The sequence below is a fragment of the Schistocerca gregaria genome, chromosome 5 (genome assembly GCF_023897955.1).
Source record: "Schistocerca gregaria isolate iqSchGreg1 chromosome 5, iqSchGreg1.2, whole genome shotgun sequence".
Classification (NCBI taxonomy): Eukaryota; Metazoa; Arthropoda; class Insecta; order Orthoptera; family Acrididae; genus Schistocerca; species Schistocerca gregaria.
This window is the reverse complement of record NC_064924.1, coordinates 480,896,547-480,921,979: the sequence shown is the minus strand read 5'-3', so window position 1 is coordinate 480,921,979 and position 25,433 is coordinate 480,896,547. Positions and strand designations below refer to the sequence as shown.

The 25,433-nt window shown below is 43.1% G+C and overlaps 1 protein-coding gene across 1 annotated transcript in view; it reads left to right on the top strand.

Moving 5' to 3' along the window:
- The window catches only part of LOC126272282 (structural maintenance of chromosomes protein 2), a 131,033-nt gene that overhangs the window by 9,222 nt on the left and 96,378 nt on the right, over positions 1–25,433 (top strand). The window contains exon 3 of the mRNA XM_049975040.1: positions 22,195–22,356. Within this exon, the coding sequence (XP_049830997.1) occupies positions 22,195–22,356 (162 nt within the window). The remainder of the gene's footprint in view (positions 1–22,194; positions 22,357–25,433) is intronic.

The following is a 25,433-nucleotide window of genomic DNA, read 5'->3' as shown; positions in this document are numbered from 1 at the left end:
GACCGTCGGCGGGCTCTTCAGCGCCATAAGCGGCACCCGTCGTTGGAGACCCTCATTGCTTTTAAACAGTTCCGCGCCCGAGCCCGACGCCTTATTCGCCAACGGAAGCAGGAGTGCTGGGAACGTTATGTTTCCACCATTGGCGTCCGTACCTCTGCATCGCAGGTTTGGGCCAAGATTCGGCGACTCCAAGGCTATCGGCCACCTGTCTCTGTCCCTGGGCTTTCGCTGAATGGAGCAGTGTGCACCGACTCCGACACGATTGCGGACCGGTTAGCAGAGCATTTTGCTCAGTGTTCCGCGTCAACGAACTACCCGTTGGCCTTCCGCTCCCGGAAAGAGCGGTTGGAAAGTCGGAGGCTTTCCTTTCACACGCGCCACGCGGAGTCGTACAATGCTCCTTTCAGCGAATGGGAATTCGAGAGCGCACTTTCTGCTTGCCCTGATACGGCTCCTGGACCAGACCGCATTCACAGCCAGATGCTGAAACACCTCTCAGTGCCTTGCCAGCGACGCCTCCTAGATCTTTTCAATCGCGTCTGGATCGAGGGTGTTTTCCCGTCTCAATGGCGGGAAAGCATAGTCCTCCCCGTATTGAAACCTGGCAAGAACCCGCTGGAGGTGGACAGCTATCGCCCCATAAGCCTCACCAACGTTCCTTGCAAGTTGCTGGAACGTATGGTGAGCCGGAGGTTGAGTTGGCTCCTCGAGTCTCGGGGCCTTCTGGCTCCGTCTCAGGGTGGGTTCCGTAAAGGCCGCTCTGCCGTCGATAATCTGGTCTCCCTGGAGTCTGCCATCCGTACAGCCTTTGCGCGCCGCCAACATCTGGTTGCCGTCTTCTTCGACATGCGGAAGGCATACGATACGACTTGGCGCCATCACATCCTGGCCACACTTCATGGGTGGGGCCTTAGGGGCCCGCTCCCGATTTTTATTCAGAATTTTCTTTCGTATCGTTCCTTCCGCGTGCAAGTAGCTGCATCGCATAGTTCCTCCCGGGTCCAGGAGAACGGGGTCCCACAGGGGTCTGTCCTCAGTGTGTCCTTGTTTTTAATTGCCATCAATGGGCTCGTTGAGGCGGTGGGGTCGTCCGTCGCGGCTTCTTTATATGCGGATGACTTCTGCCTATATTACAGCTCCAGTAGCATCGCCGCTGCTGAACGGCAGCTGCAAGGTGCCATCCGCAAGGCGCAGTCATGGGCTGTAGCGCACGGCTTCCAGTTTTCGGCCGCGAAGACCTGCGTTATGCATTTCTGCCGGCGTCGCACGGTTCACCCTGAGCCGCGCCTTTACCTTGACGGTGAACCTCTTGCTGTGGTCGCGACGCATTGGTTCTTGGGACTGGTGTTCGATACCCGGTTGACTTGGCTGCCCCATATTAGGCAGCTGAAGCAAACATGCTGGCGGCACTTAAACGCTCTCCGTTGCTTAAGCCACACCAGGTGGGGTGCCGACCGGTCCACCCTCCTCCACCTATATCAAGCGCTGATCCAGTCCCGCCTTGATTATGGGTGTGTGGCGTACGGTTCTGCCTCGCCTTCAGCATTGCGATTGCTGGATCCCATACACCACTGCGGGATCCGCCTCGCCACGGGAGCGTTCCGGACAAGCCCCGTCGACAGCATACTTGTGGAGGCTGGCGTCCCTCCATTGCGGTTCCGGCGTGACCGCCTTCTGGCCGCCTATGCCGCGCACGTTTATAGCATGCCAGGGCATCCAAACTACCGTCTCCTGTTCCCGCGCTCGATCGTCCATGTTCCAGACAGGCGGCCCCGGTCAGGGTGTCCCATCGCGGTTCGCCTCCGGGACCTTCTCCGTGGCCTTGACTTTTTTTCCTCTGCCGCCTGTTTTCCGGGCCAATCTCCGTCTGCCCCCGTGGAGTGTGCCCCGACCGTGCCTTCGGCTCGACTTGGCACAGGGTCCAAAGGTCTCAGTGCCTCCGGAGGCCCTCCGCCGCCGCTTTTTTTCCATCCTGGCCGAGTTTCCGAACGCGGCGGTGGCCTACACCGACGGTTCGGTGGTCTCTGGTCACACTGGTTACGCTCTCACTCTACGGGATTATTGTGAGCAACGGTCATTGGCAGCTGGCTCCAGTGTATACACTGCCGAGTTGGTTGCCATCTATCGTGCCCTAGAGTTTCTCCGCTCCCGCTCAGGTGAGTCCTTTGTCATCTGTAGTGACTCCCTGAGCGGTTTACGAGCTCTTGACCAGTGTTTCCCTCGTTCCCGTCTGGTGCTGGCCATCCAGGAGTCCCTCCATACTCTCGTCCGTTGCGGCCGCACTGTCACCTTTGTTTGGTCCCCGGGTCACGTCGGCATCCCGGGTAACGAGCGGGTTGACGAACTGGCGAAACAGGCGGTCAGTTCCCCGGCCATGGAGATCGGTCTTTTAGAGAGTGACGTCCGATCCGTATTGCGGCAGAAGGTCCTTGCTGCTTGGCGTGATGAGTGGCGCACCCTGCCCTCTCCCAACAAACTTCGGGCAGTCAAGGAGACAACCAGTGTGTGGCGCTCCTCCATGCGGGGGTCTCGCAAGGACGCTGTCGTCCTCTGCCGGCTCCGCATAGGACATACCCGGCTCACGCACGCGTATCTCTTGTGCCGTGACGACCCGCCTCTCTGTCGCTGCGGATTGGCCCTGACCGTGGTACACGTCTTACTAGACTGCCCACTTTTAACTGCCCTCAGGCAGACGTTCGCGCTGCCTGATACACTCCCTGCTCTTTTAACCGATGACTCTACTATGGCTGACTTAGTTCTCCGTTTTATTCGAGCAGGGGGTTTTTATCATTCAATATGAGAGTCCCTTTTTAATTTTTTTTAGTGTCGACTGTGGCTTTTGGCCTGGGGTTTTAGTTTGTGGTGTTTTAATGTGTCCCTTGGTTGTTGGCCTTTCCAGTTTTATTTTCATGGTCGGCCATTGACCGTCGCACTCTGTGTGTCTTTTAATCTCTTTTCTCTGGTCTTCGTCTATGTCTTTCTTGTACTGTGTCGTCCCTTGTCATCTCCGTTATGTGTTTATTGCTTGTTGGACTTTTCTTCGTGTATTATTATGGTCGTGGAACAAGGGACCGATGACCTAAGTAGTCTGGTCCCTTTAACCCCCACAAACCAACCAACCATTATAGGGGTGGGGTATCTGAGGCCCGCTCCTGGTTTTTATCCAGGATTTGCTGTCGCTTCGTGCTTTCCACGTCCAAGTTGGTGTCTCCCACAGCGCCGCCCCCCCCCCCCCCCCCCCATATCAAGGAGAATGGGGTCCTGCAGGGCTCTGTATTGAGTCTCTCTATTTTTAGTGGCCATTAATTGTCTAGCAGCAGCTGTAGGGCCGTCTGTCTCACCCTCTCTGTACTGCTGCACCAGTACTGGTGTTGTTGAGTTGCATCTACAGGGAGCCATCCGTAAGTCATAGTCATTTGCCCTAGCCCACAGCTTTCAGTTTTTGGCCACAAAGTTGTGTGTTATGCACTTCTGTGTGCATTGTACCATTCATCCGGAATCCGGACGTTACCTTCCTGGAGATCCCCTCACTGTAGTGGAGCTGTATAGATTTTAGGACTGGTTTACGACGCCTGATTGACTCGGCTTCGTCACCTTCAGCGGAAGTGCTGGCAGCTCCTCAATGCCCTCCGCTGCCTGAGCAACACCAAATGGGGTGCAGATTGCTGTACGCTGCTGCAGCTATATGGAGCCCTTCTTCAATCCCACCTTGACTATGGGTGACTGGTTTATGGTTCATCTGCACCCTCAGTGTTGTGTTTACTGAACCCAGTGCACCACTGGCGTTCGAATAGCAGCGGGAGCTCTTAGGATAAGTCCGGTGACTAGCGTCCTTGCGGATGCTGGAGTTCCTCCATTGCAGGTCCGGTGTCCACCACTGCTTGCCAGTTACATTACACACGTTAGTAGTTCTCCTGTGCATCCAAATTACTGTCTCCTTTTCCCAATCACGGCATTGGCTGCCCAGGTCAGGCCTTACAGTTGCAGTTCGCGTCTGATCCCTTCTATCTGAACTGGAGTCCTTCCTTTTACCACCTGTACTCAAGGTCCAATCACATACATCTCCATGGTGTACACCTAGGCTGCTTCGTCTGACCTTACACATGGTCCAAAGAACTCAGTTCACCCCGCGGCTCTCCGCTGTCTCGATTCTTGACATGTACTGAGGCCATGAAGTGATTTACACCGGCAGCTCGACTGCTAATGATCACGTCGGCTTCACATATGCTCATGGAGGACATACTGAACAGTATTCCTTGCCCAATAGCTGCAGTGTTTTCATGCAGAGCTGGTGGCTATATCCCATGCTCTTGAGCACATCCGTTCATGCCCTCGGGAGTTGTTTCTTGAGCAGCCTAAAAGTTATCGATCAGTGCTACCCTCATCATCCTTTGGTAGCGACCATCCAGGAGTCGATCTGGAATGGTCTGGTCATTCAGTGTTGTTTGTGTGGACCCCAGGACAAGTCAGAATCCCAGGCAGTGAACTTGCTGACAGGCTGGCCAAACAAGCTACACGGAAACTGGTTATGGAGATTGACATTCCAATTACTGACCTGCATTCGTTTTTATGTCGCCATGTTTTTTTGCTTTGGGTGACGGAAAGGTATAGTCTCAGTATGCACAACAAATTGCGTGCCATTAATGAGACTATGATTGTATGGCAGTCCTCCATGTGGGCCTTTCGCAGGGACTCTGTGGTTCACTGCCGGCTCCGCATTGACCATCTTTGGGTGACCTACAGCTACCTCCTGTGCTGTGAAGACCTGCCTCGGTGACGATGCAACACCCAGTTGACAGTGGCCCATATTCTGGTGCACTGTCCCACCATGACTGCCGTGCGATAAAATCTTCGGTTACTGGACTCATTGCCACTAATTTTATATGACAATGCCTCATCGGCTAATATAGTTTTACGTTTTATTCGTGAGGGTAGGTTTTATCATTTGATCTAAATTTTAGCGCATGTCCTTTGTCCCTCTGTATCCTCCACCCTAGTGCTTTTAGGGTGAAGGTTTTAATGTGTTGCAGAGTGGCTGGCTTCTCCTTTTTATTCTCATGGTCAGCCAGCGATGATAATCTGTTTTGTTGGTTTAATCTCCTCTACCTTTTTCTTGCATTTCCGTGGTTTTCTTCTTCACTTTTTCCATTTAAGTGTTTGTTGCCCTTCCGTCTTTCTTGTGATTTTTTCTTTCTGTTCATTTTGTGTTGTCAGTCTTGCTTGTTTTATTTTCACTCTTGTAGCATTGTTTTATTTGGAACAAGGGACCGATGACGTAGCATTTTGGACCCTTACCCCCTCTTTTGAACCAACCAACCCACCACTGGCTCTGGTAAAGACATCAAAAACTTACTGGCAGATCTCGCCCTTTGTCTCTTGAATACTGGTAGCTCTGCACGCTTTAGTGTGACACATGGAACTTACTTAGCTATTTATCTTTCTGTTTGCAGTCCTGGTCTTCTCTTGTCCATCCACTGGAGAGTCCACCGATGTCTTGTGTAGTAGTGACCAACTCCGTCTTCCTGTGCATCTTTCAGCGTCACTCCCCTTCTCTGTGTCACTCTCCTGGGCACCCTCCCAGCTGGGCTCTCAGGGATGCTTTCACCTCCACTGTCACTCTTAGTTCACTTCTATACGGAGGTATTGATGCAGTTGTCCAGAGTGCAGCAACAGCAACCGCCATTCTATGAGCAGCCAAATTAGTGATCTCCTATTCATAGAGAGCCCCCTGTCGGAAAACAGCATCTTGGTGGACCTCAGAAATCAGACACCATTAGAGATCGCAGGTGGGCTATCCGATGCTATAAGTGGCATCCATCGATGGAGCACCTCATTGTCTGTAAATGGCTCCATGCCCGTGTCAGCCACCTAATAAAATGACAGAAACAAGACCACTGGGAACGGTACATTTCAATCATTGGATCACGTACCCCACCTTTGCAGGTCTAGGAAACGATTAGGTGCCTCTGCGGATACGAATTCCTAGCAGGTTTACGTAGCATTTCCTTGAATGTTGCTGTCTTCATCAGTGACCCAGATGCTGCCTCCACATATTCTTACATTATGCTTGAACACCTGTATCTGAGAACTATCAACCTGCCTTTCATATCCTCAAACAGCAGGTGGAGTATATTCACTTCGTTCACTACATGCCACCTGGAACCATATAATTCTCCATTCAGTGCATTCAGTGAGTGGGAATTCTTCAGTTTTGTAGCCGTTTGCCCTGATACAGCCCCAGTGCCAGATCACATTCACAACCAAATGCTCAAACACCTTTCGGTGGATTGTCAGTATCATCTCCTTACCACCTCCAACCACATCTGGAGCAAGAGTGAGTTCCCATCTTAGTGGCTAGAAAGCCAGTGCTAAAACTGGGTAAGCACCACCTAGTGATAGACAGCCATCACTCAATTAGTCTTTCCAATGTTCTCTGTAAGTTGCTTGAATACATGGTGTGCAGATGGCAGTGTTGGCTTCTTTAGTCTCAGGGCCATCTGGCCCCATCCCAGGGCAGTTTTTGCTAAGGTCTTTCTACTGCTGATAATTTGTTTTGCCTGCAGACTGTCATTTGAACAATTTTTGATCAATGTCCACACCTTACTTTAACCTACAAAATGCTTATGACACCACATCCTTTGCTACTTGCATGAGTAGGGTCTCCAGGGCCCACTTCAAATTTTTGTCCAGAACTGTTGCACCATACATTCCGGGTTCAAGTTGGTGCTTCCCACAATATCTTCCATATCCAAGAGAATGGGTTCCCACAGGGCTCTGTTTCATTGTCCCTCTCTGGCTCTGTATCGAGTGCCCTTCTCTTTCTAATGGCCATCAGTGGTATAGCAGCAACTGTGGGGTCTTCAGTATCACCGTCCTTGTATGCCGATGATTTTTGCTTTAACTGTTACTGCTGTAATAGTGTGGGTGTTGCTGAATGCTGATTGCAGGGTGCCATTCAAAAGGTGCAGTCATGGGCCCTCAACTACCTTTTTGTTTTCAGCCGCCAAGACTTAACTGTTGTGAACTTTTGTCAATGTCATACAGTTCATCCACAACTAGAACTCATCGTTTTTTTATACTGGTCTTTGATGCCCAGTTGACAGGGCTTTCCCATCTTTGCCAGATGAAAAACAAAAGTGCTAGCTACACCTTAATACACTTCACTGCCTCATAACACCAGCTGGGATGCAGACTGCTGTACCCTTCTGTGACTTGCCCCCACTTTCATTGTGGGAGTCTGACATAAGGTACGACGCCGCCCTCATCATTGAGGTCACTGGACCCAGTAAACCACTGTGGGGTCTGACTTGCAACAGGGGCCTTTTGAACTAGCCCTGTGAACAGCCTACCCACGAAGGCTAGGGTCCCTCCAGTAAGGATCAGCTGGCAACAGCCATTCATTTATGCTATACACATTTGCAGCTCCCCTAAGCATTCAGATTTCAATGTCCTTTTTCCTAGTAGGGAGGTCCACCTTCCACAGCAGAAACCCAGAACTGTGGTCACAAACGCAGTTCGACAATGTCTCTGCTCCGAATTTCAACTTCCCTGATGTTGTCTCTTTTTGGAGAGCAATTGCGTATTCCCCAGTGGTGTGTGTCCCGACCTCAGATCTGTCTCGATTTGTTATTTGGACCAAAAAGCACAGCTGACTCATGGTTTTTCACTGCCTGTGACTCGATCCATTTCTGGGTTTGAAAGTGGTATACGCTAATGGACAAATTGGCTTTGCATATACACTCAGTATGCAGTGAACTACACTACTGGCCATTAAAATTGCTACACCAAGAAGAAAAGCAGATGATAAACGGGTATTCATTGGACAAATATATTATACTACAACTGACATGTGATTACTTTTTCATGCAATTTGGGTGCATAGATCCTGAGAAATTAGTACCCAGAACAACCACCTCTGGCCATAATAACGGCCTTGATACGCCTGGGCATCGAGTCAAACAGAGCTTGAATGGCATGTACAGGTACAGCTGCCCATGCAGCATCAACACAATACCACAGTTCATCAAGAGTAGTGCCTGGTGTGTTGTGATGACCCAGTTGCTTGGTCACCACTGACCAGACGGTTTTCAGTTGGTGAGAGATCTGGAGAATGTGCTGGCCAGGGCAGCAATCTAATATTTTCTGTATCCAGAAAGGCCCGTACAGGACCTGCAACATGCGGTCGTGCATTATCCTGCTGAAATGTAGGGTTTCGCAGGGTTTGAATGAAGGGTAGAGCCACGGGTTGTAACACATCTGAAATGTAATGTCGACTGTTCAAAGTGCCGTCAATGCAAACAAGAGGTGGCAGACATGTAACCAATGGCACACCATGCCATCGCACCGGGTGATATGCCAGTATGGCAATGACGGATACACGCTTCCAATGTGCGTTCACCGCGGTGATGCCAAACACGGATGTGACCATCATGATGCTGTAAACAGAACCTGGATTCATTCGAAATAAATATGTGGCTTTTTGCCATTCATGCACCCAGGTTCGTCATTGAGTACACCATCGCAGGTGCTCCTGTGTGTGATGGAGCGTCAAGAGTAACCACAGCCATGGTCTCCAAGCTGATAGTCCATACTGCTGCAAACATCGTCAAACTGTTGGTGCAGATGGTTGTTGTCTTGCAAACGTCCCCTTCTGTTGACTTAGGGTTTGAGACATGGCTGCACGATCCGTTACAGCCATGTGGATAAGATGCCTGTCATCTCGACTGCTAGTGATAAGAGGCCATTGGGATCCAGCACGGTGTTTCGTATTACCCTCCTGAACCCACCGATTTCATATTCTGCTAACAGTCATTGGATCTCGACCAACACGAGCAGCAGTGTTGCGATACGATAAACCGCAATCGCGACAGGCTACAATCCGACCTTTATCAAAGTCGGAAATGTGATGGTACGCATTTCTCCTCCTTACACGAGGCGTCACAACAACGTTTCATCAGGCTATGCCGGTCAACTGCTGTTTGTGTATGAGAAATCGGTTGGAAATGTTCATGTCAGCACATTGTAGGTGTCACCACCGGCTCCAACCTTGTGTGAATGTTCTGAAAAGCTAATTATTTGCGTATTACAGCATCTCCTTCCTGTCGGTTAAATTTCGCATCTGTCGCACGTCATCTTCATAGTGTAGCAATTTTAATGGCCAGTAGTGTACATTCACTGCCAAATGGATGCAGGGTCTTTTTGCTGAAATGGTGGCCATCAAACAAGCCCTTAGCCATGTTCGTTTTTGCACCGGAAATCTCCTGTGCAATGACTCTCTGAACAGCCTTCAGGCCATAGACCAGTGCTACCCTTGTCACCCATTCGTCATGACTACCCAGGATCTTTTTTTGTGACCTCCATCAAACTGTAGGGCTGGTTGTCTTTGTTTGGCTCTCTGTAATCTCAGGGAGTGAACAAGACAGCCAATTGGTAAAGATGACTATCAGCTTCCGATTTTGGAAATGATTCTTTGAGTGACTGTACACAATCAATTATTGGAAGTCTGGAACTTGAAATGGTCTAACCTGAACTCCCCAAACTGAGGGCAATAAAGGAGACCACGGCCATATAACATTTCTCCTCTCAAGCTTCTAACAGGAAATTCACTGTTCTTTGCCAGCTATGCATTGGCCAGACTTATCTTACACAAGACCACATTCTCCAGTGTGAGGATCCACCTTACTGCTGATGTGGTGCCTGCTTATGGTGGTCCACATCCTGCTAGACTGCCCAAATTTGGCTGCTTTGTGTTGACATCTTAACTTCCTGACACACTACCTCTGGTGCTAGCAGACAATGCCAGTGAAGCTAACCTGGTTTTATGTTTCACCTACAAGGTTGTTCCTACTTGTCTGTGTGAGGTGGGACATTTTTGCCTCATTGACCACCTGAGGGGTTGGAGGGGCATCCCTCACCTGCTTTGGTCCAAGAGACCTTTGCTCCAGTTTTCTGGCCTGGCTCCAATCCTTCCCACCTATATATCCTCTCAATTCTTTTATATTTGCGATTGTTAATGTCTTGTCCTTCCTAAAATTTATCAAGTTGTCTGTTCTGCTTGTTTCCTTGCCGTACAGAGTGAGGTAGTGCTGGTTGAATGCAAATGCAGAGGGTGCGTCTCCCACTGCATACCATGCCCCAGGAACCTCCAACTGCATTTAGGGCAGAGTGACTCACCTACCTTACTTTCTCTCGCTTCTCTCCTATTTCTCCTGGCTTTCATCTTTTGTCTTATTGTGTCTTGATTATAATTGGGCTTCCCAGAATCTGCCTTTTGTATCGTTCCTCTGCGGCTTGTATAAGAAAGGCTTTGAGGCGGTCATAAGCTCCTCATATTTGTGTTACTTTTGGTACACTGCAGATTGACCATTCGTTTACACTTTAAATGTTTTTTAAACTGGTCTTGCAATGAAACCCGTCTTTGCTTGCATTCTGCTGGAAATTAGTATACTTCTTTATCCAGTGGTTGAAGTGTGCATAATTATATTATAAAACAGAAGACAAAAATAGTAATTGCTAAAGCTCATTGCATCACAGAATCATTGTACATTTCCTATCATATCTACAACTACTTTTCATGAATATTGGGACAAGTTATTCTCTTCAGAATTGTTATCCATAACAGATAACATCCCATATATCAGTGGTCAGATCTGGTTTAACAAAGCTCCAAAATCCTGTTTCCACGGTGGATATATGTTTAAAATAAATCTTAAGTCGTTCTTAATAATTGTATGTATTTGCTAGGTGAATTCTAAGTTGAGAGCATATGAGCTCATAGATTTAATTATAAATATGACAGATAAGATAAAAAATTAATGGTAGGACAGGTCTCTACTAACCACATATCAACGTCTAGATCTACATCTACATCTGCAAACTACCATGAACTGCATGGCAGATGGTACATCCCATTGTACCAGTTATTAGGGTTTCTTCCTGTTCCATTCGCATGTGGAGTGCAAGAAGAATGATAGTTTTGATGCCTCTGTACATGCTGTAATTATTCTAATCTTGTCCTCATGATCCCTATGTGAGTAATACATATGGTACTGTAGTATATTACTAGAGTCATTCAAAACCAGTTCTTGAAATTTTGTTCGTAGACTTTCTCGGGATAGATTACTTCTATCTTCAAGAGTCCGTCAATTCAGTTTCTTCAGCATCACTATAACACTCTCCCAAAGGTCGAACAAACCTGTGATCCTTCGTACTGCTCTCCTCTATATACATTCAGTATCCTCTGCTGATCCTGTTTGGACCACACACTTGAGCAATATTTTACGAGGGGTTGCACGAGTGATTAACAAGCCATCACCTTTGTAGACTGATTGTACTTTCCTTTTATTCTACTAACAGACCAAAGTAAACTACCTTCTTTACCCATGACTGAGCTTATGTGACCATTCAATTTCATATCCCTGCAAAGTGTTATATCCAGGTGTTTGATTTGCTGCCTCCAAGTGTGACTCATTGATGTTAAAGTCATAATATACTATGATTTTTCATTTTGTGAAGTGTACAATTTTACATTTATGAACATTTAAAAGCAAATTGTCAATCTTTGTCTACTTTGAAATCTTATTAAGATTTGACTGAATATTTATGCAGACAATACTTATTATAGGTAATTGCATCATCTGCAAAAAGTCTGGGGTTACTATTAATATTGTTTGCAAGGTCACTAATGTACAATATGAGCAGCAAGGGTCCCCAACACACTTTACTGGGGCACGCTCAAAGTTACTTCTACATCATATACAGGGTGAAGCAAAATTCGCACACTTGAGCTTCGCAGCACGACTCCTCACATGCCAGCGATAAAAAAATGTCTGTCACAAAATTTCGGCTGGTGAGCACATCTGGCAGAAAAAAGGATGTTAAAGACTGTCAGTCTGGCAACACTGTAACCACATGAATGGTCACTACATCTGTTAGCACATCTCAGTTGTGCTGTACAGTTGGTGCAGTGGACAGAGTTTTGCGTTAGTATCAGGAGGTCAAGAGTTCAATCCTGGGTTGGGGCGCATTTTTTTTTTTATTTGTTGATTTCATTCTGACATTTCATACTGCAATATACACTGTTTCTTATGTCACATATATCCTAAATTTATAACATGTTGCAACACTGGACATAACGTAGTAGGACAGAATAACTACAAAAATAATATCAGTTTCAAGATGCTAAAGATGATAGCACAGTACAATAACAGAACATCTACTTGTCATTTATACTACCTGTAATAAGAGCCCTCAGATGTTGCACATTAGCAACCAGTGACAACAATAATGTCCATATTAATGACCACATGACCTTCACAACAGAATATGTTGTCCTCAGAACAACAGATGCTCAGTGTGACATCCCTGTACGTCCAGACATTGCACAAACTGCTGGATCGTATAGCTCTGGATCCTTCGCAGCAAAGCTGCATCCACAGTAACAAGAGCAGTATGAACGCACACTACCAAGTCTTCCACATTCATCAGCAGAGTAGAGTAGACGTGCTCCTTCAAGTTTAATCACAGGAAGAAATCCAGGTAATTTAGCTCAGGTGAATGCGGTGGCCATACAACTGGACCTCCACGTCTGATCCATTTTCCAGGAAATTTTCTATCCAAATACTGTCGTACATTAATTACAGAGTATGGAGGTGCACCGTCATGTTGGAACCATATCCTTCTGCCCGAACATGTAATGGAACATCTTCCATTGCATCAGGCAGATAGTTTGAGAGGAATGCACGATACCTTCCTGCAGTCCACCAGTCAGGCAACATATAGGGGTCCAAACACATGTTGCCCAGTATTCCGACCCAGATGTTGATACCAAAGCGAACTGACGTATGGTTTAACCAAACACCAATGGTGGGCATTGTGAATATTGAAGACACCCTCACGAGTGACTGCTGCTTCATCTGACCACATTACCGTATTTACGAAGTCATCGTTGGCTTACTGTTTTTGTTGGAACCATTCATAGAATCGCATCTGCTGGTGGTGATCTGCAGGATGCACGTGTTGTGTGTAAGCATAATGATAGGGGTGTAGCCCATGCTCGTGCAGCACGTTAATGACCATGTGTTGCAAGACATGCTGCTGCCTTGCTACACTATGTTTACTTCACCGAGATTCTTGGTGTATGACATCCAGAATAGCTTCTCCGTAGCTGGGGTACGGTGAGTCTGTGGACGACCTGTCACATGATGGTGGAGGGAGGGAACCGGACTCCCAAAGGTGCAGCTCCAGACGACAGAACACATTATGTGGATGGCATTGATGAGCATATCTAGCAGCATATTCACGAGCGGCAACATCAGCCAGTTTATTAGATGCACCAAGGACCAGAAGCATATCCACATATTCATCGTTTGTGTAATCCGTATGCCTGCCACACTGGTTTAGAGGTTTACAGTGAAGAAAAAATGAAATGTGTGGCTAGGGCCTCCTGTCGGGTAGGTTGGCTGCCTGGTGCAAGTCTTTTAAGTTGACACGACTTGGACAACTTGCATGATGATGATGATGATGATGATGATGATGAAGACAACACAAAACACTCAGTCTCTGAGCAGAGAAAATCTCCGACCCAGCCAGGAATTGAACCTAGGCTTCGTAGCATGGCATTCTGTTGCACTTACCACTGAGCTATCAACGCGGACTACAATGAGAAAATCGATACGTGTACGCATGTGCATTGGAGTCTGTCACAGGAGTGTTCCTCCGATCGCAACTAGCCCGTCTGGTGGACAGCGCATACAATATAAACACGATGTCAGTCCTGCTCATTATGCCACCTAACACACATTATCCCTTGGACAGATATTATTCTGCATGATTCATCCCGACAACGCTAATTGTGAAATGTTCGATTTCGAATTACTCTGTTTCGCTAATGGTAATAGATGTGATGTTTCCACAATCTCATATATAGAATAATAATGATGATGCATTGAGATACATATTAAACAGCATGTGGTTACCAGACTCAGTTTTGAAAGGCAAAATTAGTGGGACCATAGGGATAATACATACAAATAGTAACAGAGTTTGGACATGATTCGCAAAGCACATTGACAGTCCTTTTGGTAACGTAAGGCTCTAACAAAATGTAATGGACCTGAATGAGACAAGAATAATAGTTGGTACTAATCTATAGGAGCACTGGAGGAGGGTACAAACAAAACAGGTTTCACATCTAGCAGATGAAGTGGTGCAAATAAATTCACACCCCCAACATGGAAAGGGCTTGTTTCAAAGCTGACTAGTCTTCAATTTCTACAATTGTAGTATGTAAGTGCAGATGTTTTCTAGAGAATGCACTGCAATCGCTGTTCATGATTACGATGCCAGATACTGTACTACATTTACCAAATAAAAAACATATGCCTCAACCGAGGATCGAACCATCAACCTCCTGCATGTTATCCCAAAATTCTATCCCCTGCACCAACTGTACAGCACGACTAATACAGGTATGTGCTGTCAGAGGTAGTTACCGTAACGTGGTTAGAGTTTGCCAGGTTGCCACTCTTTAACATCTGTTTTCTGCCATTTGTACTCGTTGGATGGAATTTTGTGAGAGACCTTTTTTCCCCCCACTAGCATGTGAGGAGTTGCTCTGCGAAGCCCAAGTGTGCAAATTTCACTTTGCCCTGTATGAGGAGCTAAACAACACATGGACTTCTTAAACTTTATGTAGTGGAAGCCAAAAATAAGGACCGTAGGAAAAACTCGTACATGAAAAAACCTTTTGGAATGTTTCTGACTCCTAATGGAAATCACAGGATCTGCACAAATTCCTTAAATCTCAGGTACCTGAATGACCATAAATGTAATTTTGCCATATAACTTCACATTTAATAGCTCAATAACATATTTGGTGAATACATGTTGTATATACCCACTTAGTACAGTTTCCTATATGACACCTTATTTTTAGCAAACTTAATGTTTGAGAACTTGGTAAAGTTAACTTACTAGAACCATTATAGCTTAGTTTCTGACTTTGGAACTGTACAGTAAAGTAAATAGGGTGAAAACTTCAAAGATTTCTGTTGTTGGTATTGATGAGAATTTAAACTAGAAAAGGCAGAACTCATAAAAAATTTAGTTTGGCCACATTTGCACATAGAATCATTGCAGATCCTGGGGAGAGACAAATCAGTAAGTATTTTGCATATTTTCATTCGGTAATGTCTTGTAATAATGTTCTGTAGTAACTCTTCTTACAGAAAGAAACTCTTCATTGCTTAGAAACATGCTGTAAGAATAATATGTGGCACTCAGCCACAACTGTCTTGTAGAAATCTGTTTAAGAGGTTGGGAATTCTGGCTACTGCTTCACAGCATATTTATTTCCCCATATATATTTTTGTAAATAATTCACTGCAGTTCAAAAGGAACAATGGTGTACATAATTACAATACCAGAAGGAAACATGACATTCATTACTGCATGTTAAGGACATCTTAAGTGCAAAAAGGAATGCACAATGCAACAAAAAATTTTGAACGTGTACCCAGTGATATAAAATGTCAGATAGTCAGCAAAGTAAAACTTGAAAACCATCTTAAGTTTGTACTCCTTCACAGCTCCTACTTGTAAGTGTAAAAGGTGCTGGGTAGGAATTACTAAATCACATCTCTATATTTAATAATAGTAATTTAAAAAGTGAAGCAAACAAAAATGTTTAAATGTTCAGCATGTAGCCATATTTACAAATTAACTTGTGATTTGACTGTAAAATGACTAGTTCCACTGCTTATCAGAGCTCTGTGCTCTCAGGAGGAGACAGGAAATGTGCACAGAGAGATCAAGGAGCCAATCTCAACTGCTATATTGCATCAACTTTGGATTTTACGAACCCCTAGATACATAATTCATTTAACAACACATTAAGCATCTGCAAATGTTCTGCAAATTAACTGCTGTGTACGTGTGAAATATATGTAACTGTACAACTTATTGCATGGTGTTTCCTGTTTCTCTGGTATATGTTCTGCACTCAGATCTAATGCTCAATGTCTGAAATATCTCGTGGTGAAAACTTACACACATGTATGTCTACCATAGTAGTGATTATAGCTTAATACATACATTTAAATTGTCTTTCATTTACCTGGGCATCTCATTTTGTCCCCTATTTCTCTACACACTGCTTCCTTCCACATTGTCACTGTAGTGACAGTCACTCATGGAGTTCAGAATGGAAAGTAACCAACTTGATTCAACATTTGTTGACTTCCATATTGTAAATCTAAAATTAAAAAAGAAATAACAAAATATGCCACAAACTTGAGATAGTAAATGAAATTAAGGTCAGAACTGAAGCATTCACGCAGTAGCAGCCATAGGTGAAATCAATCACTGATACATCCACAAAACTTCAAAATATGGGTAGAGAGTAAACAAATATAAAGATGCTCCTTGGCGACATCAACATCACGTTACTCCATCAGGGGCCCGTCGAAACGTTCTTCCCAAGAAACTTTGATGTAATAGTGACATTCCATAAAGTGTTAATTTACCTTTAGGATATTTTGCATGTCTGAAATATCTTTCATATCAAATGGAATAATTTTGTCGAAATATCTTTCATATCAAATGGAATAATTTTGTCGAAATATCTTTCATATCAAATGGAATAATTTTGTCATGGCTGTCTCTCTCAAGGGTCTCAGTAATTCTAAGGGTATTTCAATGCTCTGTAAAATTATCCTCACAGTATCAAAATCCCAAAATAATTTTCATTTACTTTCTCATCCCTTTCTGTAATAGTGCCTACAAGTTCATATTCCTTCTACAAGCTTATATATACTTTCATCTTTCAGCCTTCCTTTCTTCGCTTAGTATGGACTGCTTACAAGCAGCTCAGCAATGAATCCCAGGTTCTGCTGTCTTTGACGACTGTCATCCATGAGTATGGGGGGTGCCGAGGACACATACTGGTGTTATCTGTAGTATCATTGTGTGGTCACTTACGGTAGGCCCACAAGAAGTTTGATGGCACAACAGTATACCACAGACATCCTGGTTACTCTTATGTTATCTCTTGAGGGCAATACTGTGGTACTGTCTTTCAACAAGAAAATTATCATCCTCATATGTAGGATGGGCCTCTGTGAACTGGTTATGTGATATTGAGGTATTACCTGGGCCAGCAAGTTCCTCTAATCTGTCCTCAATATGACGTTGTCTCTGACAAGATTGGATGTTATATCCACTATGGTGCCAATGCCTAAGGAATGTGTTGCCATTTAGAACATTGTTTTGAAAGCAAAGTACAGAACAGAGGACTCAAAAATGTTTTAAGATGATTTAATGTATAATTGATGCTACATGCACGATAGTCTTTGACAGCCTGCTTACCTCAAGAGAGAACATATGTGATGTATGGTATCTATTCCAATCCCTGTCGTCGTCCCCCCCCCCCCCCCCCCCCTCTATCAGTCAATATCTATTTGAATGAAATCAGAGTAGATATCATGGCCCAATGAGGTGCAGCGTGTTACAGACAAGAAAATGGCAGTGTAATTGTACTGCAAATTTAACTGGTTGTTTAATTTTATTTTGTAATCACTGAAAAATGACCCATAACCTCTCAGTGTGTTAAATTTCATTTTGCTACTTCTTCTTACATGGCTGCTTTAATTTCCCTTGAATATGTTTAGGGAACAGTTTCATGACAGGAGTCTCAAAGTCTGCTCTTATAGCCCATAGAAAAAACACTGATGACAGTCCATCAAATATTTGTATGTTTTGGCAACTGCTGTTACTTTTTATCACATTTGTGTTGATGCTGTGCCAATAAGAATATTTTACCTGCGGAGATTATCTTAAGACAACATTGATACATTTGATATGGGTAGAGCCCTCCAAACAGGAGTTGCATAATTTGTTGTTGTTTACATGCTTTGTAGCTATTGGATAATTTTTGGAGTATGTGTTTTCAGCTTGGTGTCTTTGACAAAAACAATGAAATTTTAAGGCTATAGCTCCATTCCAGTTTCTTTCTTGATATTTGAGAACATAGCTGTGTCATCGCTATATTGACGTCATCTCACTTGCACTCTTTTGTGGTTTCTGTTTGTTAGATGAGTCTTGGGTTTGGTTCGAGATGGTTTCGGTCATAAACCACAACAGATGTGTCCAGGGACTGCTTGGTTTCCACTGCTTCATGTTTCCTTGGGCTGCAACTGCCATATAAGTGTTGTAGCAAAAATATGATCCTTCTTGCTTGATTGACTGCTCATTGGTAGATATGTAGTAAAACTATGGAATAAGTCAATTTTTCCATAGATTTTGTTTTCAGTATTCAGAAGTGCCAGTTCAATGCGGCTCTTAAAGAGGACATGTTTACTTTAATAATTTTGTAACGTAGTTTCGTTGTCTTCTTCAGGAGTGACGAATGTTTGAATTATGAAGAAGCTGCAATTATCTTCAGAAATCTGAGATGGTCATGTGGGTAGCATTAATTATTAAATCTTAAAAACCAATCTTTCTCGAGTTCTCTGTTCCTCCATTTGACATTCAAAATAATCTTCCAAATGACAACACATTTCATCTTCATACCAAATACATGAAAATTTCTTTACAGATAACTAAATACCCAACTGCCTACTACAAACTTGAAATGCTCTTATGCCGAGTGTGCATGAAGACGAACATCATCCAAATAGTGCTTTATTTTCAAGTTTTACAGTACAATTTATTGTACAATTAATCATTACAAGCAAAACAGATTAACAACATTCATGTTATTAATAAACAAATACTTGATTTCCTTTCCTATAATTTCATTTTCAAATTACTAGTCATTGAAATTATTTAATCTGTAACAGTGAATGCAAAAGCTCAAATGTACACTCCCCATACTTGAAAATTAATTTACATACATTTTTATTTTTCTACTGTAGTTATTGATACCCAGTGGCATCGGTAGGTACTTACGAGGTGTTGGACTTGATTACATCACAAGGTTGACATTTTTATGTCTGTGTAATATCTCTTTATATTCGATGACAATTCTACCCTTTAATGACGTTTACTAATTTTCTGTTTTCATACTCGCAGAATCCATGTGCAAAGTAGTTTCATACAATAGCTATGCCATGAGCGCATAATTATTCTTTGTAGTACACTCTCTGGTGGTTGTTAGAAAAAAAGCTTCCGAGATTGTCTTCATGCCGATTAGCTTGAGGTTTGTTTGAAGAATTGTAATAAGACTGGATTCGAACCTGCATTTAATAATCCAAGACCTCCATTACTTCTTCGGAAGGTTAAACTTCATCGAAGCCAAATATCCGCTTGATTTGAGGTTTCCCAACTGATCATACAACGCTCCCAAAAATAAGAGGCATTTTATTTGCACAGATTAGCAGACTGCCGCAAAGCACGAGCCTGCAGAGACGAAGAATCATCGCCTGATTTCATTCTAACAAGTAAAATTTCTGAATCATTTTGAGTGACTTGAGCTATGACTGTGTTTCCTATTATGAATGATAGATTGCTCGAACGAATTGAGAACTACATAATTATATTAAAAAACAAAGATTCCAAGACTTACCAAGCGGGAAAGCGCCGGCAGACAGGTACATGAACAAAACACACAAACACACACACAGAATTACGAGCTTTCGCAACTGGCAGTTGCTTCGTCAGGAAAGAGGGGAGGAGAGGGAAAAATGAAAGGATGTGGGTTTTAAGGGAGAGGGTAAGGAGTCATTCCAATTCCGGGAGCGGAAAGACTTCCCTTAGGGGAAAAAAAGGACAGGTGTACACACACACACACACACACACACACACACACACACACACACACACACACACACACACACACACCCATCCGCACATACACAGCTGTGTATGTGTGGATGGATATGTGTGTGTGTGTGTGTGTGTGTGTGTGCGAGTGTACACCTGTCCTTTTTTTCCCCTAAGGGAAGTCTTTCCGCTCCCGGGATTGGAATGACTCCTTACCCTCTCCCTTAAAACCCACATCCTTTCATTTTTCCCTCTCCTCCCCTCTTTCCTGACGAAGCAACTGCCAGTTGCGAAAGCTCGTAATTCTGTGTGTGTGTTTGTGTGTTTTGTTCATGTACCTGTCTGCCGGCGCTTTCCCGCTTGGTAAGTCTTGGAATCTTTGTTTTTTAATATATTTTTCCCATGTGGAAGTTTCTTTCTATTTTATTTACATCATCATTAATTTGAACTACATAATTACATAGATAGGAGGAAAAAATTACTTCTGTTCTTCAGCTCATAGTTCTTGTCAACTTACACTTTGAATGGCAAGTTTGTAGGGTTTTGTGGTGCTATTTGGAGCCATGAGTGTAGTTTCTTATGAAGTTTTTTGTAACATGTGATTACATAATTTAATGAGTCACGTATAATTGAAAGGAAGACGCTGTCTACTAAGAGCGAGCTATAACCTTAAACTCATCTTACATATAGTTTGCAGACGTATATAATGTAAACCCAGTAACAGTCATTACTCCACTACAGCAGTATTATTGCACTTTATGAAAATTTCAGGTTTGTTTTGAAGATATTGCATACAGTTCTGTTCCACTTAGTGATCAACTGCTGTTGAGCACAAGACTCTCTTCATCTCTTTTAAGTGCTTGACCAATATGACAATATGAGTAGTTGTGGCTGGCCAGTGTTGTGTGACCTCTGTTACTATAAACTCTGTGCATACCTCAGTGATCACTGTTGAGTGTGGCATTACAAGGCTGTGTGCCATGGGAGAAGTAAAGATCTTCACGTGGCTACCTTGTTTGTGAGGAAGGTATGAACAGATTTTTATAGCTATTGTAGAATTTTGCGCCATTGGAGAGAATTTTTGTTATTGAGAGGCCTCTGTGGTACCTACTGCATCTCAATTACGTAGGGTTATTCACCCAAGTGTGGCTCTGCATCAGCTGAGAACAAAATGGGGTGAATGCATTATGAAACATGCAAACAAAAAAAGAGTAGTAACAGGCCATGTCAGATACAGCATATTTTATATAGACATAAAATGTTTGATGTGGAACAAAGAAATAATTCCCCTCATGTTGTATCTGCAACAATTCATCAAGTAAGAAACTTGGAGAAGAACTGGAAGCTGTGTGTTAATCTGATGATGTATAAAACGAAGAAATTGACACCTTTTGTGTTCTCTTATTGTGCTGGAAGACATGCTCGGATAACATTTTTGGCTTGGAATCTAGAATGAGTAAATTCTATTAACTAATTTGGAAGTAGTATGTGGTACACCTTTATGCGAGTTCTTGTCAAACTGTTTGTGAGAATCAAATCTATACTAAGGGGTAATGTTGGGATCAACACCAACGTGAGCAACTGCAATCAAGGTTGAATGTGGTAAAAATCTATATTGAATTATAAACTTGTTCAATTAACGAAAGGGACATTATAGTGTATCATTGCCTACATCTTTTACAAAACACTAATAGCCACAGATAAAAATAAGGAGAATTAACATTGAATGATTTCTAGTTTCCCTATTCCTTTGCATCTCGTCCCAGTGTCACTGGCAGGCCAAGCATGTTGTGTGAGATAGATGCTGTTCGCAATTCATTGTCGTTGATCATAGCCAATTGGGTAATAGTATATGGTAGCCAGTGATAGTTGCTCAGTCTTGTCATGTTCATTTTTTTCTGAATGTCAGGAGTTCCAAGGTTGTGTTAGATTGGAACCTAATAGCACAGCATACATTTCTGTGTGTTGATCAAGCAGCAGTGATATTTCCGACCTCGGGTGTCACAAATATTTGGCTGCATTTCTGTAATATGTTGTGATTTCTGAGTTTATGGTTAGGCTGGGGCCTAATAGCACAGCTTAAATTGCTGTGGTTTAAACAAAATACCAGCTAACTTCATTTACAAAGAATAGGAGATTACAGATGAGGAATGTGATTGGCTACCTACATCCTCTTAATGATTTGCTACGTTCAGTTCCCATCATTCATCATGGGGAACCATTACCAGCAATTGTGTGCAGTGGACATAGTAAGTAAACTTTTACCTTATGTGCTGATGTGGAGTGCTGTGTGAAAACATTTATCATTGTGCCTTCTTGAGTTGCTTCTTTGTTATTTTATCTGTTTTGCTGGAGACGTTAAGTTCCCAATGCAGTTTTATTGGTATCATTAATCTAAGATTACCCTCTGATCTCAGTTGCATGTGTTTTTTACAGGTGGTGGTTGGAGGTAAAAACAAGTATCTTATCAATGGTACAAATGTACAGGCAAAGCGGGTGAATGATTTATTCTGCTCTGTGCAGTTAAATGTTAACAACCCTCACTTTTTGATCATGCAGGGCCGTATCACGAAGGTTCTCAACATGAAACCGATGGAGGTAAGTTCAAATACAGTTTTCTCCAGTACCTTGATGAAGACAAAGAGAAAGCAATCGAACAACTTGCTACATAAACATCAGTGTAATTAGATTCAGTATTGAAATGTCATGTGTAGGTTACGCTGTTAGGATAGATGAGTCCAATGAGCAAAAGTAAACAAGTTACTAATTAACCCCCCTTTTTTTTAAAAACAAAATTGTCTATCTGCCATTTAGTAAGGAATTAATTGTTGCATTTATGTGATGACTTTATTTCTGTTTTCTTTAGTGCACAGTCTAATATCGTTTCTCCTGCCTTGCTTTTATATTGCTGAAGTACATCTTTTCTTGGCAACTGACATAACAATTGGTCTACTTGATAATCTTAACTGAGTGTCTAGAGAAATCTGTGTTTTATAAAATTCCTCTCTTTTCTGAGTCTGTGAAAAAAATTCAAGATTGTATTTCAAGTTAATCAGTGTTCATGCATATTGGGAAAAAAAGTCAAGCCTTTCCTCCTCCTTTCTAACCTTCACTCTTCTTTAGGGTTAATGAAGGAAGATCTTTAATAAAATTTGGCATCTCAGAAATATCAATGCAACTATCAAATAGCATACAACACTCAATTGGATTATGGTTTTTCGGTATAGGAACTTTACAGTTAAATTGCTTCCCAGCTTCTCAGTCTAGACAATTAAAAATTCAGACTTCTCTCTACAGTGTTTCATCTTAATGGATACAATATGCCTCAAGAATTACGTTTATTAATAAAATATCAAAATTTATTCACTCTCAAGCATGCCTTATTTATCAGTTTCAGATGAGAATTTGGCGGGGGGGGGGGCGGGGGGGGGGGGGGGGTGTTAACATCCTATTTGGTACACATTATCATCAATGAGTCTGCTGCCAAGTCAGTACTTGCTATGACATAAATTTTACAGGTATTGTTCCCTTACACATTCCACCATTCAGACACACAAACAGTTTGAAGATTCATACAACACGTTAGACGGAAGAGTTATTCAGCATGTACTATTCACGGCATGTTACAACTCATCCATCTGTATCTACACGATTACCCTGAAAAGAATCACGTACTGCACAGCAGTACTCCCAAAGAGGGCAGATTATTGTTTAGGCACTCTTTTCAGTTGTGTTGCATCTTCTGAGTGCTCTGCCAATAAAACGGAACCTTAGGTTCACCTTCACCTCAACATTATCCATGTGCTTGTTGGAATTTAAGTTTATAATTGAAAGTCAGGAAGTCGTTTCTGAAAGTATTTGTATGGAGTGTAGCCATGTATGGAAGTTAAACAAGGGTGATAAATAGTTTGGACAAAAAGAGAATAGAAGCTTTCGAAATGTGGTGCTACAGAAGAATGCTGAAGATTAGATGGGTAGATCACATAACTAATGAGGAGGTATTGAATAGAATTGGGTAGAAGAGGAGTGTGTGGCACAACTTGACAAGAAGAAGGGACCGGTTTGTTGGACATGTTTTGAGGCATCAAGGGATCACAAATTTAGCATTGGACGGCAGCATGGAGGGTAAAAATCGTAGAGGGAGACCAGGAGATGAATACACTAAGCTGATTCAGAAGGATGTAGGTTGCAGTAAGTACTTGGAGATGAAGCAGCTTGCACAGGATAGAGTAGGAGGGAGAGTTGCAGCAAACCAGTCTCAGGACTGAAGACGATGACAATTGAAAGTTTCTTCCCACAGTCACCAGTTTTTCAGAACTCCGCAGGTGGGAACTAGTGCTACAACGTGTCTTTGGTTCTTGCCAACCACCTGGCCTTAATTTATGTTAATTTGTTCCATCTCAGCATTTCTTCACAGTAACAAGTCCTTTCTTCACTCCATTTTAGTTTTCTACATAATTCATTTTCTGACCTGTTAATTTTTTGCCGTCCCCCTACCATCTCTGTTACATACAGTGCACTTAGGTTGTCACTCTTACTTCGTGCGTGATGCTTAGCAGTAATTACAGTCTTGCAGACTATCCTGTCTTCCACCTTTAAGCTCTCAGGTTTTCAAATCTCGTCAAGTGCAGTTCTGAACTAACAGTCTTTCCTTCTCATCCTGTCTGTTAAGTCTCCCCTGACCTGGGGTTCTTAGTGACATTTCCAGTCTACCCCTTTTTCTAAACCTCTCCAATTGCATTCCCTTCACCCCTCCTCTTTCCCCTTCAACCCTTCTGCTGGAAGGGGAGCCACTGGCTTTAAAAGCTTGCATAAGTAAAATGTGTGTGTATGTGTGTTCTCCTTGGTGAGAAGATTTTTTATCCATCCAATTACGTTACAACTATTTAGTTGAACTGACAAAATTTAGATTTGTGTTTTATCATGTAAATAAAATCTTAATAGGTTTCATTTAGTGCTCACGTGGATGAGCTCACACTTTTACTGAAAGCAGATTGCCCCTTTCTGCACCATACAGATATCTTGTCAAAATCATTTTGCATTTGGCTTTGATTTTCAGATGACTTCACTACACAGTAAATCTGCAAACAATCTTAAGACCACTCAGTTGTCTCATAAATCATTTATATAGATAAGGAACAGCAGAAGACTGTCATATAATTGAGGTTATACTCCATAGGTGTAAAATTTGATTAGAAGTCACTTGTGAGGAATTGTGTCTAAAGCCTTCTGGAAGTCTAGAAATACTGAATGATTTTGAGGTCGCCTGTCAATAGCACTCATTACTTCATGTGGATAAAGAGCTAATTTTGTTTCACAAGAATAGTTTTTTCTCCATCCTTGCTGGCTGTGTGCCAGTAGATAATTCCCTTTGAGGTAATTTATAGTGTTAGAACACAGATTATGTTTCAAAATCCTACTGCAAATTGACATCAATGATGAGGGTCTGTAGTTAAGCCGAGAACACGCAAAGATCTGCTGCCTTTATTGATCAGAATCTCCAGCCAGTTATCTGTAGTCGCACTTCCTAGATGGACGGCATGTATTCTTTCTTTTCCTTACTTGTTCTGTCTCATCACCATAAGCCTTCGTCTTTGAACCTGTTGATGCTGTGGACCAATATAAAAAGTACACCTTACTACGTGACTGTGCTGCCAATGAAAGCTTCCACTTGG